We start from the raw sequence: 18,982 nt of genomic DNA on the forward strand, positions 1-18,982 counted from the left end.
TAAGCCATTAAATAGAATGAGGAAGTGTCTTCAAACTTTTTACTAGTACAGTACTTCCACTCTTTAACTCATGCTATTTATTACCCCCCGCCCCCTGTAGCTGCATTACTAAAATATGCATTGCAGAGCCATCTATCAAAAACTCTTGAGCTGAAAAATAACCCTATACTTCACCACGTGTTCTCAGTGTATATTATACATCCATCCGGCTAAGTGTCATCACACACAAGCAAAAGATATATGTGATGCTTATGTCTGCCTGCTGGATGTGTATCATACTATGTACGCTTTGCGTTTCCAGCACACAACGTGAGCCATGTACTGTATATCCAGGCGGTGCACAGATCCTGTTTACCAAACGCAGAGAAGATAGCAACGGCCCTGTCGCAAATCAAGGCTGACATGGTGAGATTTCACTTGAGATAAACAGCAATAGATTCCAGCTTGAGCTACACAGGGTCAATGGCAAGCAACGCTGCTTTCAAATACATTGCGGTATTATTTTGGGGTGGTCCTCAACACATATTTTCAGTAAATACTCCATTATTGTCATGTTTTGTACATACTATGCCTCAAATAGTGGCCGTCACAACAATGAATAATGTCCACTTGAAGAAATACAGATCACACTTAAAACAAACACTTCACTATTTTTTTCCATGAGCCAAAAATAGAATTTTTATTACAGTACTGACACAACCATTAGAGACCTTATCATCATATATATATATATATATATATATATATATATATATATATATATATATATATATATATATATATATATATATATATATATATATATATATATATATATTTGTTTGTGTGTGTGTGTGTGTGTATATCTACTGCCCTCAGGTGTCCAAGAAGGAGGAGCAGCAAAATAATAACATATTTTTTGTCACACTGAGAAGTGACCACAATGCTATTGTATATGTGAATCTAAATTGTTATAGTTAAACATTTCTAACAGTTCTCATTTACTGACTATAAAGGTGTTCTTAATAAAATAAATAATATTGCATAAATGCATTTCTGCAAATAACACCTGCCTGCTGACTGGTCATTACAGTTAAGTATATAAACACTTCTGGACACATTATCTTTATAAGGCAAACATTTGGGGCTGTGCAGAGTCTTTGTCTAAATATATTCAATTTAGTACAATGTAAAATAATTACAATATAGGTGAAGCTTTTTGCTACAACAATACATTTACAACTCCTACTTGTACATGCTGTGTTGCTATGTTGTCCCCAATGCTGCGGCCACTCAATCTGCCTGGTCTTGCATGCATGGCTGCCGTTTCGTCGCCCCGGGCAAACAGGCCAAACACTAGGAAAGGCTCCTCTGACAACCATACTACCACTGACTTTCCATTACAAATAAATGTTACGGTAGCTGGAATACCGTAAATGCCAATACAAAAGAGGAAATGTCGATGCATGTTTTCCCACGTTGCGTAAGAAGGGTGACATGGGCACTGATGCTGGGATAATTTGATATTGTATGCCTCACTCCATCCTTCTAGATGCTGACCCACCAGTACAGACTTGCATGTATAGATGGACTGTATAGCCTCCCCCCTGTTGAATTGGAATATACACACAATATGACAGCCAATCGCATACCCCTGGGTTCTCTGGTCAGGACACATTAATGTTGTTGCTACAATAGATACACAATTATTATGTATGTGACCTGACATGAGAAGAACTCTGGTATCTCTGAATTGTATAGTTTCTTTTCTGCATCCATTTGTCAATTACCGCTTATACTCACTAAAGTCTGAGGCGTGCTTGAAGCTATCCCGGCTAACTTTCGGCAAGAGGCGTGGTACATCCTCAACTAGTCTTTAGCCACCATAACGCTCATCAGTTTTTGGCTTTCAACTAGGGTGACCGAATAGATTTCAACCAGGGTGACAGAAAAGAATAGAATAGAATACATTTATTGTCATTATTACAGATGGATAACAAAATTGGGGTTTTGAAGGCCTTTTATGAAACAAATCTGTCCCAAAAAAACATTCTATTCAACACTTTGCAAGAAATATGCACTAATTAAGTGTATAATTATCCTTGGGGAATCTTGACGAAAGCGTTCAGTAGATATTGAGTATGACACCTTCAAACCGATTTCAAGAGTGGAAAAACGTACATCAACCTTTAGGGTTAAGCGACAGAATTGTTGTAAAATATGAATTTCCGTTTTGTCCGAATATTATATTTTTGTAAATATGAAAAGGACTTCTCATAATCGACAGTAGTTAACATTTACGACAGTAACTAAAGCGTTGCCTGTTGTAGATGAACGTTTGAGAAATTACGAGTTACTGCGAATGCAACACAAGTGGGCGGGGATATTGTGGTCCAATCAGCTATCGATGAAAGAGACACGTCGAAAGTTGTCAAACAGACATGGAAGCCTCCTGTGAATAAGCAACCCAGCTTCGTTTTGGACTTATTTCCAGCTAAACCTGACAATGGTAGGCATGGCAATGATAGAAAAACACTCATTTTACTGTGATTATATTTACTGAGTTTGATTTTGTCACGTAGAAAGCCGTCATTTGGGTTGCACGTTGTCAATATTTTTACAAACGTGCAATTTACACCGCTAAGTGTTGATTCATTTTTCTTCTATTTCAGATTGTTGATTCGAATAGCTCGGAAACGGAAGACTTTCTCCGCGTAAGAGGACACCTGGAGCTTAAATGTCTCCTGGATGGCACTGATGGTATGATGGATCGTCATTAAATATGAAAGGAGGGTCAATTCCTCTTAAATAGTGAACTCTCTCTAGAGTTACGGTAGCCTGTAAGGTTAACTAATATTATTGTCTGAAAAGAAATTATCTCCTTGTCCTGGTCCAGGACATCATTTATAGATAATAGATGAAACTGTCTGTTTTGTGTATTAACTATTGCTTAAATATAATCAGACAATAGATATATTTATACTAATTGACACTAATTGTTTTTTGGTTCCAGTGACGCTCATGCACAAAGCCATCTCAAAAACATTTGAGAATCTGCACTCTCACATGAACTCAGACTCCATCGTCCTTAGAGTCCAGGACAGTCCAATTATTATTTGGCCCAACAAACATGTTTGCGTGACTCCAAAAGAAATAACTGCAAACACACTGTGTGAAGAACTACATAAATGGATACAGTAAGTTTTTTCTGTTCTCATCTTACACGCGTCACATTTGTTCCAATTCTATTTTGCTTACATTTTAGGACAGATGAACAAGAAATGGCTGGCAAAAGATCTGCGAAGAAGAAGGGCAAAAAGAGTGCGGTGGCTGTATGTGAACATTTTGTATTTTGTCATTTTCTTCACTGCTCTATTGGATATGAATTGACAAATGAACAGGCTCTCATTTTAAGTAATGAAATATAGCACTCATTCATTATGACAACTATACAGCAATATTTTCCAGCGCAATAGTCAATATACATTCCAATATACAATTATTAAAAGTAAAATGAATTATACCGAGAGCATACATATGTATAGTTTCATCACATCCTCGTGTTTTTGACCTTTCAGAGGGTGATCAGCCTAAACCTGATGATGGAGGTGACAAAGCCAGGTCCCCTCCCTGCACCTGTTCTCTGCAGAACCATACAGAAGTCCAACTTCCTGTCCACAACTCTTCCCATGGATTGTGCTGTCCGCATCTGCTCCACTGACACCATCAAAGAGTAACCGTCACAAATAAAAGATTGATCAGCTTTCAACTAAAAGCAGGCATGGACTTTTTACCACGCTACAATCTCATGCAGTGCCTGTGTGCGCCTTTTGGGGGCGCTAACACATCAGCTGCAGGAGATGGAGCAAGTGATGCTGCGATACATGAAAGGAACTAAGGTATCCGTCCCAGAGCCTTTCCACTTTCTACTTCCGGAGCCCAACGGATTGGTGACTGTTGTCTATCCTGCTGGGGTGCCTGACAGCCAGCTAGAGAACCAGCGTAAGGTACATCACTGAAAGCGACACTGTGTTGCATGGGATCCAGAAGATTACATTTTAGACCTTACAATGTACTCTTAAACAGCACGTTTGCTATGTGAAGCATCCCAAAACATGTCATCTTTTAACACATTCACTGCCAGCCCAGTTCAAATCAAATATTTGACGTAAATGGCAACAAACGAGTTAATATGTACAAATGAATATTTCCCTTTATTCTTTGTACTTAAACTGTTTGCGTAGGAGCTGCATGAGCGATTTGCTCTACCAGAAGACAGACCATATTTCAGAAGAGCCAACGCATATCACTTCCCCAATGAACCCTACAAAGACGGTTATCTCCGAAACCCACACCTGGCTCTTACACATCCCACTTTGGATGACGGAAAGGTAACGTTTTTTTTGTATTTCCTCGAATGCTCTCTGGAATAGCAACCCTGATTATTTGTGTGTGTTTCAGGTGTACTTGGTACAAGGGCTGTACAGTTATCACCACTACATGCAGGACCGCATGGACGACAACGGCTGGGGCTGTGCTTATCGCTCCCTACAGACAATCTGCTCCTGGTTCCAGCAGCAAGGCTACGTTGAGCGGCCCGTACCCTCTCATAAGGAGATCCAGCAGGTAACAGGATTGAGATGGAATTTTTCAAATAGAGACTGATGTGATTTCACCAAAAAACATGTATACAATTATCTATCTTTGTCTTATGCTGTTTTAGGAAGTACTGTACTTTGTTTTGGGATGCTTCGCGTGTTTAATATTTTCTTGAATGAAAGCCAGCTAAGTAATAATTTACTGGTAACCACACAAATAGCATCGGCCATTCGGCCACTAGGTGGTGCACCAAGACTAGCACTAAAGCCGGTTGTCAAGAGTCTGCACTTTTTTTTCCCCAAAGTACTCCTATGGTTTGCCTTTTCCACCTTGAAAATTTGACTTTTTTTGGGCTCTTTTTTTTGGTATTTTGAAATTACTGTTTTTTTAGGGGGTAGCCATTCTTCCTTGCCACCTTTGCAACACTGCGTGCATCTGGAAGAAGCATCCAGTGGAGAAAACGGTGGCACAAAAATGATTCTGGCGGAGCTTAGTCGACATTTTCAAAATCGACTTACTTGACTTGGATCATTTCCCCCCCCCCCAGCCCTTTTTTCAACAATAAATTGATAAAAATATTTATATCACCAGATGTAGTTCTCTATGAAAGCAGGCTTATTATCATTGTCTTCAATCAAAAGAAGACATTTCCCATGATGTTTTCACGTGGAGTGCTATTTTCAATAGTATAACCAATTTTAATGTTACCAAAGAAATAATTAAGCAAATTTTGGAAACAAAAATCCTGTTAGTGTTATTTCTGCACTCTCAATTACCAAAAAGGCCTAATTTTGAAAAGGGGGTGGAAATTAAAAAAAAAAATCTGATTCATCAATTAACCGATTTAGCAATTAAAATAATCCTTAATTGAAAAACTTATTTCTGTTCTGCATTTAAACAGGTGTGTGTAGACTTTATATTCACTGTATGTCTCTAAAAAAAAAAGTGTCACAAATACATCTTCAGTCAATAAAGTCAGCACTATTGGGCCTTACAATGACTGTAGCAACATAAATGTCAGAACTTTTTTGCCATGTGCCTAGATAACTATTTTATGCTCATTCGCGGCCATTTTGTGACTGCATTACTCACAATTAAATTGATAGCAATCTTTAATTGACTTCCATTGTATTTTATTTCTCTTTGTACATTTTTCCAGGCTTTAGTGGATGTTGGTGACAAACAAGGGTCGTTTGTGGGGTCTCGTCAGTGGATTGGATCCTTTGAGGTTCAAGCTGTCCTCAACCAACTTTTTGGGGTTACATCCAAGATCTTGTTTGTGAGGTTTGTTTGACTTTCACAGTCTGATGCATTTAGATGCATTTTTTGGAATGATGAATACCTGTGCTTTCAGCCAGGGTTCCGAAATGGCCACTAAAGGCAGAGAACTGGCCAATCATTTCCTCTCTGAGGGCACTCCAGTGATGATTGGTGAGCTCTTCATTTTTAAGCATGATTTGAATTGCTTTAATGGTAATATGGGGTAAATTGCAAACCTTAATCCAGCCATCTTTTCTCAAGGTTACAAAGTTTCCATTTTCATCATGGTGCATCTTTATAATACCAAGAATTGAACGTCTTGAGTCTGTAAAGACATATACAATCATCTTTGGAATTGAATGGGTTAAAAATCATTGTTTCTTAAGGAATATTCAGTTAAGGTTTTGCTGTGTTACCAATCTAAAATTACAATTGAATTAAGTTTTCACTTTATAGAACTTAAATAGGATGAACCTGGATGATGAAAATATGTTGAGATAGTTTACATCCCTTGCAGGTGGGGGGGTCTTAGCTCACACCATCCTGGGCGTTGCTTGGAGCGAGACCACCGGCCAGATTCGCTTCCTCATCCTGGACCCTCATTACACAGGCGCAGAAGACCTACAGGTCATCACGGAGAAGGTGGGCCCCGAAAGCCGTGATTCCCCATGCGTCTTCAGGACAGACATTGTTAACTTTGGTGTTGTGTCTGTGTTTTCCTCAGGGGTGGTGTGGCTGGAAAGGACCTGAGTTTTGGGATCAAACCGCCTATTATAATATGTGCCTTCCTCAGAGGCCAAAAGCATTATGAAGTATGGCGACGATGATGTCTCAAATCAGGTTTTAACTCATCCGAAGGCCTATATCATGTTAACTTAGTGGCCACTTCATTGGGTAGGTTAGGCTTATAAAATTATGAGACAATACAAGAGCACCACTTTTACAAAGACAATGATGCTTATACACATACAGCAGTTGTATGTGCATGTTTAGCTGTCTGTTAAAGCAGCAGACTTTGAATTTATTTGAACAGCTGTTGAAGTATTATTTAGGAGTATGTCAATAATTAACAGATCAACATTTCATGGTCGGGCCTTGCCCCTTCCCCCAACATTGAGTAGCCTCTTGGTCCATTCTACAGAATTTTACCCTCTGTTGTAATTATACACGATGGCAAGTGTTTGAAAAGCATTTGGGAAGATGTAATTATATATACTAAACGCATACGAACAACGTGATCTTATGATCTCATCACATTGTGCTGCCCTTGTAGCGGGTATGTTTATGCGTTTTATCTAATTAAATCAATCTATCAAATTACTGCCAACAGATGCTTTCATTTGAACTGCAGGCAGCTAATATAATCACTGTTTAATACTAGGACTACTCTCAACCAAAACTGATCGGTCATGTAGATGCTGTCTTTGACAGTTTTGTGTGCGAACTAGTGTTCATTGAAATCAGCATCTCAGTCGAACTGTTCGCCAATGACAACCCATGACAAATTGGAATTTCAGGGGACACGTATCCCACATAATCCTCCACTACACCATGTTTTTAATTATTTTTCTGCCCAAAGAAAGACATATTACACCTAAAAACCTTAATTTTGAATAAAAAAATAATAATTTGAACAAAAATCCCCGCATTCGTCAATTTTGTGCGTTTGAGTTCCTGCATACGTAGCCTCCATCGTAAAACTGACACCAATTGTTTTGTCCCAGTGACATCTAGTGGCCAAATGGTGCAATTGCAAAAACACGTCATACGCGTCACGAGTTGACATAAACCTTTCAATCCGTTGACATCAACACGTAAGTCCTTTGAGGGGTGTAATTGACACGCTGATGTAATTGTGAGCCGTCATTGTTGCGCGGCTTTGATTTAAACCGTTGTGTCACTTTTTTACAACATGCGTGAGAGCGATGATGCGCCTTTTCAATCAGAGTTCGAGGCTGCTTCAACTGAGCTCCGAGTGTGAAATGCGTTTGGAGGAGATGCTGATCTGGCAACCTCGACCCGCGGCAACCGATTGAAGGAAGTGACGTCACCAAGCCCACCCTCCCACCTCGCCTCCCTGATTTTAAACGCGGCGCTCGAGTGTTGACCAGGCGGCCATGTTCAACCCAAAAGACCTGGACGGTGACGTCGACCACTCCTTCTTCGACACCGACGAAGACCGAGCAAGAAGAGGCAGGAGGAGCGCGGACAATGAGGCAGAAGAGGACATTCCCGAGGACGTCCCCCCCGGCTCGTTCGACGCGTTAGGAGGCGAGGACAGCGACTGTAGCACGGAAGACATCCGGGGGCCACCCGGAACCGCGCGCTCGGGGTCGGCCAGCGGGCGCTCCCCACGCGCCAAACGGCCGCCGACCTCCTCCCCGGCCTCGAGTCGCTACAGTTCGCCGGGAGGCTCCAAGAAAGGGCGAGAGCCGTCCGCCCGAGTCCCGAGCAGGGCGTCCAACAAACTGTCCCTGGCGGATGAGTCTGACTACACGCTAAGGGAAAGGGGCAGTCCGGGTTCCTCACCCTTCCAGCACCTCCAGTTTGTGGAGCCCAACAGTGCCAAAGGGAAGCAACCGACCAGAGTCAGCAGCAGCCTCCGTCCGGGCAGAGTCGTGAATGCAGGTGCGGTGCGATTGCAACAATGGGGAGAAAGTAGGGGCGTAGCCAGATAGTTTTCAGTGGGGTGGCCAGGGCGACTAGAGGCAGCCATAAGCTTGCAGACACTTTCATTCGTGCGGCATACTCACCAAAAAATATAGTAATTCGTTATCATTCAGCCATGCAGCTATCGGGTATTTCTGCTGTTAAATTTGAAATTCAAATCGAATGATGATTATTTTTCCCACCTATGAATGAAAAACGTGTACAGTGGACCCCTGGTCTATGACATCCCTGCCTTACATTTTTTTCAGCGACACTTTTTCGTCCCCCGCTTTAAGTATTTTTCCCGCTCTTCGACACAAAACAACTGTCATGACCCTAGGGGTTGGCTGTGGTTGTGTTTACTCTCCATCTTCTGCCGTTTTTAGGTAATTGCTCTTATTTTCTGGTCCCGTCAAACTACCTGCGCTGCAACGCGCCACTCAGATGCTGGTCTGCTGTTGGTCTGTCACGATTCCCTAAGATACTGGTCTGCTGTTGGTCGAAATCACTGTCAAAATGCTACATACTGGATCGGGTCTAAGTGCTTAAAATAACTTGGGAATTTTACTCCTTAATTCAAACTTGAATGGGTGAGCCAAGGGTCCCAAGATTGCTAGTGATGTTAAAGAGAGATGATGATTATTTATATGGAAACAAGGTAGCCTAGGCAAGGCTACCCTCACTAAGGAATCTGGCCATAACAAGAACCCTCCAAAATCTCATAAATTTTGAGATTTTGAGATGTTACCATCTGAAAAAACACATGGGTCAGAATTTTTTGATAAAGGTGATCAGTAGGAATGGCAATTGTCAGGCTGTCAGCATTAATGTGCAGAATCATTTATTTCTGGCACACCAGCCTATGTGGAGCACTGCTAGCTAAGCAGCTGTAACAGAGTCATCGCTAAACCCTGGCAACAGGTGCCGTATGTCAGTGTAATTAAATCATTTGTTAGCGCCCTCGATTTTGTGATTGGATGTGTTTTCGGAGCAACGTAACGTTTGTATCGGGAGGCAGGAGCAACCGTTGCAATAGAAACAATAACCAAAGCTGTTTGGATTTTTTTCTGACATGCGCTAATGAGTAGACAGGGTTTGTAAAATAAAATACTTACGTATACAGAATTGATTACATAAGCTTAATTGATAATACTTTACTGCAGTGGTTCTCGAAGGAGGGAACTAGTACCTCTGGGGATACTTTAAGGTGCTTCAGCGGTACTTGAGATTTTAAATAAACATGCAAAAATCATTTGAAAATAATCTTTGAATTGTTTCAGGAAAATATAAGTTCACAAATAATGTTATGTTCAGTAGGTTATTCAGTTTCATTGCAAGCTAGATTCTCCCCCATACTAGAATGGTTTGACCCAACTCGCCAAGTGCCACCTCTCGTTACCTGTCAAGTTAATCATTTATTTTTGTGAACTTCTACTAGCCCATTTTTTTTTTGTGGACAAACATTTATCATTTATTTTTGAGAACAGGTCTGACACTTTGATTACTTTTTGGGGGGGGCAGATACTTATTAGTTCTGTAAGTGGTTAATGATTTTTGTGAACAGGTCTTTTATATAGATTTTTTTTTTTGGTGGAGAAATTTTTTTTTTTCTTTTTAACACTTTTTTTGTAACAGATTTTTTTTATCTTATCTAAAAGACGACACTTTAGGTTGATTATTTCTTAAAATAAGATACTTATGGCATGTTTTAAGTCATCTTTTTTTTAACCCAAAAATGATTTGCATTAGTTAAGGGGTACTTGCCTGAAAAGATATTTCACAGGGGGTACAATCACTGAAAAAATGTTGAAAAAGCACCACTTCACTACAAGTAAAATTAAAATGAGATGAATTTTCCTTTGAGGATGACTAATTGTTTAATTATCCAGACTTGGACTCTTACGCCAGTGGGAGTGTACGGGACAACCTCATCCTTCACTGCAGAGGGCGGCCATGCAGAAAAAATTTCACCTTTAACAATAATGAGGTGCGCAACATCGACCACGAGAACCAGCGGCTCCTGCGGGTGCTCTCCCGTATCTCTTTAGAACCCGGCGCCATCGTCAACCAGTTCACCCGCAAGGTCACCGACCCGCATGTACCCCACAGCGCCGTCAACCGCCTGCGCGAGCACAAGCGCATCGATAAGGACAATCAAGTGAGTTCGGCTTCTTGCGGCGTATCGGATTACTTTATGATTATTGGTACGTTAATGCTTCATTTTGATCCTTCAGCTTTTCACTCAGACATTTTTAAACATTAAAGCAATGGTTCTCAAAGTAGGGTCAAAATAATTTAGGTTATTAATAAAAAAATATATATTTCCATTGGGGATGACTAATTGTTTATGTGTATGTGAATATATATATGTGTGTGTATATATCAATTGTGAAAGTAGTCATAACTATAATTAAGCAGTCAATCCAACCAATTTAATATATTTTTAATGATCTTGAAATTTGTCATTGTTTTTTGGGGTTTGCAATTGCTTGCTAATCGGCGATGAAGCCAGCAAAAGCTAAAGTGGCATTTTATGATGCTTTTTTTGACTAAATAATAAGCAGTAACCTGAGTTTGTCTTAAGGTGATATGCAAATTGCAAGTTTTATTTTCGAAACTTCAATATAGCTGAAAAGTAATATGCTTGTCAAATTGAATGTTTTGGGGAATTGAAAGGACACTATGTTTGGCTCAAATGTTTGTTTTTGTTTGTTTTTTTTTCTGCAAACATTTGCAATGAGTGGTTTCTTGGAAAATTAGCTTTTTAAAAGCCCCCTCGTGAATGTGGCTACATTGAAAGAAGACACTGGACGGATATGGACAGATGGCAACAGGTGGCGAGGGTGGTGGCGCACCATAGCAAGGCGGCACTGCCACATTCTAGGAACTCTTTCCACTGTATACTGAGTTGATGCTCTTTTGGTGTGTGCAGTGGCGGTCAAAAGTTTGGAAACACCCTTCATCGCATAATGATTTTTGCTACAAAATGGCATCCAATGCACCACATTTGTCAACTCCAAAAGAAAAGCCTCACATATTATGCATCAACGCAATGCTTTTGCTATTTTGAGCTACTTCTTGCTATATCATATAAAGTACTTGTGATGTTTACGATGTTGCTGTTTGATCATTAATTTCTTCTGGTCCAGCGTCCACGCTTTCACCTAATTGTCACTGTCTATTCCTGGAGTGCAGTAATTGAATATGTAATGACGGGTCGTTTCTCCGGGCTAGTTAATGTTAGAGAAGTGGCATTAGTCCCCTTTAAAGTCATTAAAAGCTTTTTTGTCTCATTTTATCCACCGGCAAAGCCAGATGAAGTAATTTTGATGATGTGCTGATGTTGCTAGCTACAGTGACTTTGCTTTCCTTGCAGGCCCTACTTAAGAGGTTGGAGTTCGTCAAGTCCACGCCTGGACTCAAACGTTCCAATCTGCTGACGGACTACCAGCGTCAAGCCAGATATCAGGCCACGCCCTGTGAAGTGTGCGACACCGCCACCAACATACTTCCATCCAGCAGTACGGTTTTATAACACAGCCTAAAATCTCAGCATAAGCAGTAACAAGTATCTTTTCACATGCTATGCAAAATAATTTGAATGCGAGATGTGACGTGTTGTCCTCATCCACAGTGGCCGCCATGAGCTCCATCCACGGCAGCGTCTCACAGCTGGGTACGCGAGCCACCTCCGCAAGCTCCACCACAGCCAGGTCCAGAGCGCTGCTCGCGGCCCGCCCACCTTTTTGTTGTTAGCCATACTGTATGTCCTGTACAGCTTGTGCCTCTTATTTATTTGACAAAGGTGTCTATTTTTACCTTAGGAAATGCTTGTGAAGTTTTCCACATGGACATTTTTGATAGCATTGAGTAGTCATTTTCAAAAAGTGACCGTTTTTTCTGATACTTTATGTAATTTAAATTTTATGAAATTATCAATAAAAAATGTGAAAATACTAGTTTGGATTCATTTGTTAGCAAGTCAAATAAGTGGGGTTTGGGACAAGATCCCACCAGATGCCACAAGATTTTCACTGCTTTATTAGTTAAAAACGCCTATTGTGAGACATGAAATTGCTGTACAGAATTATCTATGTGTAGATGAACGCTTGTATTTTGACCTTTATTTTGAAGTTTATCCCAGGAAGCATGTGTCAAATTCTGACTTGTAACCTTGTAACCTGTTGCTGCGAGAGAAAACAGCCTTGTCCAACGCCAATTTGGGACATTAAATTACTTAATTAGGCTGGCATCTTATTGTAGACTGCCTGTTAGCGTTTAGCCAGCACAGCCTCTAACACAGGGATGTCCAAACCCGGTCCTACAGGGCCTGTAACCTTCACATTTTCCAGGTTTTTTTTCTTGACCATCCTGATCATCAAAACTGGAAAACATTCTGAACACCATAAATTAGCCGCTAGCTAGCAGTGCCCAAGTGCTTTATATTAGCTGGCGAGAGCAAATGGATTACCTTTCAATAATGACCAGCTGCCGTTTGCACTGATCACTTTCTAGCAAGCAAGTGTGTGTTCTGTGGTTCTACATCACTTCATCTTCCCAAAAATCCATGGGGAGAGCAATCAAAAACATTTGGTTATTAATAGTTGTGGAAATGTACTATTTGGTCCTCTGTTTATATTTGTTTTTCCCTCATCTGTCAGGTTTATATTTATGTATTCTTATGAAGCAGGTTAATATACTACTTGTATTCATTTGCTAGCAAGTTGTCATGAAAAATGCAATTTTTATCAGATTCAGTAAAATATCGAGAACAATTAAGAATTTTAAACATACTTCATCTGACAGCAAGTAATAGTTAAAAGAAAATGTTTTAAGTAATAATGAAAATGTAAACAAGTTATGAACGTGTAAAGTCATTTGACAGCAGGTTGTCATGGCAACAAATGTTGAGAAACTGTAAACCTTTATTATGACAGTTGCTGGTTACAGTTTGACTGAACTTGTGGATTCGAAGTGTATGTACAGAATCTTTTTTTCGGGGCTGTTGAAGAATTAAGACTAGCAAGCTTCCTGGAGTGTTTCCATGCCGACGCGCGGCGGGCCTATGTGTACTTCTTGATCTCGTCGTACAGCACCAACACGAAAGCTCCGCCCATCCCTCTGATCACGTTGGACCAAGCGCCCTTGAAGAAGGCTTTGCCACCTTCGTCCTTGAGGATCTTCCTCCAGCAATCGATTGTGCCCTTGTACATGATGTCAGCTGGATCGCAAAATAACAGGAATCAGCTACATAATATTTCAAAACAGGACTGAGCCTTAAAAACAATGCAAACCGCTTACTCGTGTGATTACAAATAATTGGTATCATATGAAAGATTGACTTCCGTTCTTTACTTAGAACTCCAATGGTCACAGTTTTCACTACAGTGTTCAATTGGGTTAAAATTAGATAAGTACTAGATCTGTTCCTTGGGTCTTGAGTTTAACACCTATGGTTTAGATGAATGGCCCAAGTTGGGCGAAATTAACACCAAGGAGATAAATCGTACTGATGATACTACAAAATTGGTGAATCGACCGAAGTCTCGTGTTTAGCAGGGTTGGCTTACCTCCTTTACGACCGGACTGCATCATCATACGTCGTCTGACTGTGTCGAAGGGGTACGACACCAGGCCGGCCGCCGCCGTCACCGTTTGGGCGATCATCCAGCTCACCACGATGTGTGTGTTCTTTGGATCGGGAAGCATTCCTGTTGGGGCGGGGGGAGATTTACAGTTTTTTTTACTGGTACTTTTTTTTTTTTGCTGTTCCCATAATTTTTAATTTGTTTTATGTTTAAAAACATGAATTCAATATTTTTTTTTTTTTTATGGTCATGAATACAAAAAAACACCAAAAACTGCAATATAGTTACGATAGTTCTCATAAATAATGAACCCCCAAAAAGGATTTAGTTTGTTCTTGTTTTGTTTTGTTTTTGTTCCCTGTCAAAATACATGACATTGATAGTTTTTTGTTGGGTCTCACTTTGAGGAAATTTATCAACAAAAATAGCTAAGTTATGGTCACAAATGAAAATTGAATGAAAAAAAGTTTGATTTTTTTTTTTGTGCTATTTCTTTTTTTAGTTCTTTTTCCAAAAAATAAATACATTTTTTTGGACTGGTCTGACTTAAAGAGAGGAAAAATAAGAAAAATAGCTGAACGGAAGAGAAAAGAACTAAACCTGACATAGTAAACGGTACGGCCATAAAGTAAATGAAAATTTGTGACAGAGCGAAACCGCAATAACAGAACCATGCAATCAATTTATGACTCATTCAGCAACACCAGAAAAAACGATGATGTAACATCTGTATTATTTCTGGCTCATCTGCCAGAATATTACTTATAACTACATATAAACTTAAAATATATGCACACAAACACTTGAAACAAGTCTCTAAAAGACACTTTAGCGATAAGTTCCTTCATGTCCTAATTTGTTCTTAATTTGAAAAGGAAAATGAACTGTTGTCACAAAATTTAAAGGCATTACATTTTATTTTACTAGTACCTCTAAAATGCTGATAAAAATCTACCGTTCCCCCATTTGACAACTGCTGCACTAGCGTAACCTATGTAAACTCATGAGCCCAACTATTGTTGCCCATCGCCAATGAAAAATGGTTAAAAACCCATTTTACATTATTAACACTTTGAGCGCCATTGAACAATGCAGGAATCAAAACGCTTCAAATATGCTGGCAAGTTCACTTTGTTTTTGTTTTTTAACTGCTGGCGTTAAGTGCCGACAAAAAATACGCTAATGCAGCTAAAGTAATTGATTACTTTTGCGCCCAAAATAATTGATTGCTTAAGTGCGTTGGAAACAAAGTAATTGATTAGTAGTTTAGTACCTACAGTAATCAAGTACTTTAGCACTTTTGTAATGTAATCCGTCACTTAAATATTTACTTACCGAAAGGAGGTAATTACTTTTGTACTCAATTCATTTCGTACCAGCCACTCTTAGAACTTACTTTTGCCGGGCAAATGAAAAACATAAAACTAACTATGGCCAATCAGAATGCTTGAAATTGGCTGACAGATTCACCTTTTTTCCCTCTAATTGACTGATGTTAAACGGGTACTAAATTAATTGATTACTTTAGCACCACAATCTTTATCTTTAGTACTGTATTTAATTACCTAAAGTAGGAAATTAATTTTGTCCTCATCTCATTTAGTAACAACCACTTAGAAGTTGCTTTTCCCAAACTTAAAAAAAATAAATACCTGTAATAAAAATAATAAAGTACCTGGGATTGAATGTCATAATTATTGTCGCGGATATACGTCTTTGGCATTGAATGTGTAAAGGATAACAAAATACATTGCGAGATCAGGTGTAAAAAAATATCCATGCGGACTTTGAGGCGGATTCGGTCAGCTACGTGAGGCGCTACATGACTATTAATCGTTTTCCTTGCCTTTGGCTGTGTCAAAGCAGCCGAAGTACGCGGCCCTGTAGATGATGATGCCCTGCACGGACACGTTGAAGCCCAGGTAGAGCCCCTTGATGCCGTCCGTCTTGAAGATCTTGCTGATACAGTTCCCCAGGCCGGTGAACTCCCTCTCGGCCGCGCCCTTGCCGATGTCGGCGGCCAATCGCGTCCTGGCGAAGTCCAGGGGGTAGACGAAGCACAGCGAGGTGGCGCCAGCCGCGCCGCCTGACGCCAGATTGCCGGCGAAGTAGCGCCAGAACTGCGTCTTCTGGTCCACGCCGCCAAGGAAGATCTTCTTGTACTTGTCTTTGAAGGCAAAGTTGAGGGCTTGGGTGGGGAAGTATCGGATGACGTTGGCCAGGTTCCCCCTCCAGAAGGACAGGAAACCTTGTTCCTTTGGGATCCGCACCACACAGTCCATGATGCCCTTGTACTGCATCTCAGCTGTGATCTGCTTACTGGCATGCTGGACCTGCGCAAACAAGTAAGAGGGTTTTTAATGCAAGGGTTGAACAATCCATTTACTTCAGATTGACAATGCAACATAGAATTTATATATATATATATATATATATATATATGTTCCCCTAACCCATGGATGTCAATGCATTTATTTTGAAGCTGACCTTTGCAGCGTTGTTTGCTACTAGCTACTCACTCCCCCTTGACAGTTTTTTTTTGTCATCATTTCAAGTCTCTACCAACATAAACACATCAAAATTTAAAAAAATAACTCAGTCATTGAGTAGGGATGCTAAGAAACCACAAATCAATTAGGTTTTCATTGTATGATATGGCAAAAGTCTCCAGCGTTAGTGTTAGCTGCTAACAACGCTATGCAATCAAATCCAGTCGGATATATTCAACTCAGACTGAAAAAAGGTCCGTCAATGTATGAAATATTAACTTATTAAATGATTTACAGCAAATATTGCATTTCCTCTCTGCATTTTAAACCTTTATTTTACAGGGACATTTTGGACAATTGCACGCTTCTGAACCACTCGGTCTTTTTCTCTGTCACAGGCATGCTTTGTTCGGATAGGAAGAACAAGCCCACTCAACTTTTGAGCAAAAAGAAACACGCTGAGCTCAATAAAACAACACTGCCCTCTATTCGTCACTTTCTGCCAATGCAACGGACGGGTGTCCCAATATTTTTGTCCACTTAGCGTCTTCACCGAGTGTCACTTGAGAACGGTCCGAGGATGATGTTTCAGCTCCCGAGTTAAATATAGCGCTTCACTTTCACTGCTTATTATACAGTTAGGTTCTGCGTTATAGTATTAAACTTTGGCTCGGGGACGTGTAAGATGGATCCCTCAATGGGGGAAGCAAAAATATTAAATGGAACTTGGCACCGAGAGCGCCAACAACACTGTACGTAGAAAAAAAAGGGAATTTACGCATATGACGCAGTTTTACGCATAAGTCAGTTTTTAACGTACAATTAGTTGATTCTCTTTGGCAGCGATTCGATTTAACATGGGTAGCTATTGCTCGATTCACTAACTTTTACGCTCATTTTACGTAAACATGCGTCGGTGATTTGTTTGTGAAGCGGCAAGCTTTTACGCATAAAAAGTTGCGTTGCGTCACATTTTCGAAATTCTCTTAACGCACTCGAAACGTTAATTTTAGCAACTTCCAGGCTTGTTATTGATACACGACGCACATTTATGCTTATGTCACCAACTTTTACGCACGGGAAGATTTATTCATTGGCATGTTCGTTCCATACGCTAGGCACTGACTTTTACGCACCTGAATTTAATTGATTCCTTTGCTTCACATTGACGCGCTCGTGTCGCATTTTAAACGGCAACTCAATTTTTGGCAATATTCATATTTTGATTACCTGCAATAAGAGTTTAACTCTCTCAATGGGTGCCACGGCCGTCTTGGAGATGGCGGCGGCCACGCCACCGGCCAAGAAATCCTTCAGGAAACTGACCACCGCGTCCGACATGGCTGCGAGCTTCACAGAAGATCCAAGTGGACGATGCGCCCCTCACGCCTGTCCTAATATAAGAGGAGATGTGCCGTATCGCGAGAATTACGAGGTGATGGACCTGCTGCCCGTCGAACCCGCACACGAGGATGGATAAATATCCGAGGTTAAAGTTCACGAGGAAGTTGAACGATGTGCACTGCACAAACCCAAGGGGGTCGTTTAAAGGACACACGAGGTTAGAAAAAAGGCACGTTTGCTTAATACGTGCGATCATTTTATAGCTGTGATAAATAATTAATATAGAAATAAATATTATTATTAACAAATATAGTTTAATTAAACCGTAGGATGAGACGTGAAAATGAAGATTTGAACAGCAGATTGTGGGGAAAAACGTGTGTTCTGAAATGCAAGGCATTATAGCTAATTCTCTATTTGTCGACATTAAATGTGTATGTATCATCATCATTTCATTAGCAAAAGATGTGTCCCTTTTCTTGTGTTTTTAGTGGCCTTTTAACGATCTTTAAGATGTTAAAAGTCAAGACGTGCCAGTGGTGCCACATTCAAAGCCCGTTGTAAGGCCAACCAACTATTGTATACAGATCGTCAAAATGTAAGTTTTTTGTTTTGTTTTTTAACTTTGAACGGTGCTTCTCTCAGTTTTACACTTGTGAGGCTGAATGAATGTTTTAAAAAAACGGAGCGCTTTTTATCACGGTGAAAGTGGAAGCGGCACTTCCATGGTGCTGTAACACATCTCGCCCCCACAAGGTGACGCCCGACTAACGCTCACGCTGGTCATTTCATTAGGTACAGTATACCCTGACAAAAATAACTAAAAATGCTCCCTTGGGCGACAGGAAGGAAAACAAACACCCATTATTTTTACTAACTTTGGAATATTAAAAAAAAGATAGTTTATAACATAAAGTACATGCATAGCAATGTGTATTTTTAATGTATATCCATTGAAAAAACATTTGGAGGATGGATGCCTGATAGAGATGGATGGATGGATGGATGGATGGATGGATAGATAAATAGATACTGTAGATAGATAGATAACAATTATTTATAAATATGCAAAAT

The 18,982-nt window shown here is 40.1% G+C and overlaps 3 protein-coding genes across 3 annotated transcripts; 2 read left to right on the forward strand and 1 right to left on the reverse strand.

Annotated features, from left to right (window-relative positions):
- Positions 1–2,399: 2,399 nt before the first annotated feature.
- ufsp2 (ufm1-specific peptidase 2) lies at positions 2,400–7,478 on the forward strand. The gene is made up of 12 exons (XM_088420382.1): positions 2,400–2,488; positions 2,652–2,739; positions 2,993–3,176; positions 3,245–3,311; positions 3,558–3,712; positions 3,794–3,986; positions 4,224–4,370; positions 4,441–4,605; positions 5,738–5,862; positions 5,933–6,009; positions 6,356–6,480; positions 6,563–7,478. The coding sequence occupies exons 1-12, from the start codon at positions 2,486–2,488 to the stop codon at positions 6,647–6,649; spliced, it is 1,416 nt and encodes a 471-aa protein (XP_088276508.1). The 5' UTR covers positions 2,400–2,485; the 3' UTR covers positions 6,650–7,478.
- A 157-nt stretch (positions 7,479–7,635) lies between these two features.
- cfap97 (cilia and flagella associated protein 97) lies at positions 7,636–12,446 on the forward strand. Its single transcript, XM_088420383.1, has 4 exons — positions 7,636–8,466; positions 10,377–10,645; positions 11,864–12,008; positions 12,122–12,446. Exons 1-4 carry the CDS (start codon positions 7,956–7,958, stop codon positions 12,241–12,243), a joined length of 1,047 nt encoding a protein of 348 aa, XP_088276509.1. The 5' UTR covers positions 7,636–7,955; the 3' UTR covers positions 12,244–12,446.
- Positions 12,447–13,394: 948 nt separating this feature from the next.
- slc25a4 (solute carrier family 25 member 4) lies at positions 13,395–18,037 on the reverse strand. Its single transcript, XM_088419292.1, has 4 exons — positions 17,795–18,037; positions 15,922–16,408; positions 14,058–14,198; positions 13,395–13,708 (listed from the first exon to the last, which is right to left on the reverse strand). The coding sequence occupies exons 1-4, from the start codon at positions 17,903–17,905 to the stop codon at positions 13,551–13,553; spliced, it is 897 nt and encodes a 298-aa protein (XP_088275418.1). The 5' UTR covers positions 17,906–18,037; the 3' UTR covers positions 13,395–13,550.
- Positions 18,038–18,982: the final 945 nt, after the last annotated feature.

Source organism: Hippichthys cyanospilos, chromosome 7, assembly GCF_059441005.1.
Source record: "Hippichthys cyanospilos isolate Australia breed blue-spotted pipefish chromosome 7, RoL_Hcya_1.0, whole genome shotgun sequence".
Classification (NCBI taxonomy): Eukaryota; Metazoa; Chordata; class Actinopteri; order Syngnathiformes; family Syngnathidae; genus Hippichthys; species Hippichthys cyanospilos.

What these genes read in the sequence shown, in the direction of transcription:
- ufsp2 (XM_088420382.1), top strand. An exon ending in GCAAAAAGAGTGCGGTGGCT is followed by an intron (nt 3,312 to 3,557) that starts GTATGTGAACAT and finishes TTGACCTTTCAG; the next exon opens with AGGGTGATCAGCCTAAACCT. An exon ending in TACAGGTCATCACGGAGAAG is followed by an intron (nt 6,481 to 6,562) that starts GTGGGCCCCGAA and finishes TGTTTTCCTCAG; the next exon opens with GGGTGGTGTGGCTGGAAAGG.
- cfap97 (XM_088420383.1), top strand. Translation starts at nt 7,956, where the DNA reads ATGTTCAACCCAAAAGACCTGGACGGTGACGTCGACCACTCCTTCTTC. An exon ending in GGGCAGAGTCGTGAATGCAG is followed by an intron (nt 8,467 to 10,376) that starts GTGCGGTGCGAT and finishes TTAATTATCCAG; the next exon opens with ACTTGGACTCTTACGCCAGT. An exon ending in GCATCGATAAGGACAATCAA is followed by an intron (nt 10,646 to 11,863) that starts GTGAGTTCGGCT and finishes CTTTCCTTGCAG; the next exon opens with GCCCTACTTAAGAGGTTGGA.
- slc25a4 (XM_088419292.1), bottom strand. Translation starts at nt 17,905, where the DNA reads ATGTCGGACGCGGTGGTCAGTTTCCTGAAGGATTTCTTGGCCGGTGGC. An exon ending in GAGTTAAACTCTTATTGCAG is followed by an intron (nt 16,409 to 17,794) that starts GTAATCAAAATA and finishes TTGTTTGCGCAG; the next exon opens with GTCCAGCATGCCAGTAAGCA. An exon ending in GCAGTCCGGTCGTAAAGGAG is followed by an intron (nt 13,709 to 14,057) that starts GTAAGCCAACCC and finishes TTTGCGATCCAG; the next exon opens with CTGACATCATGTACAAGGGC.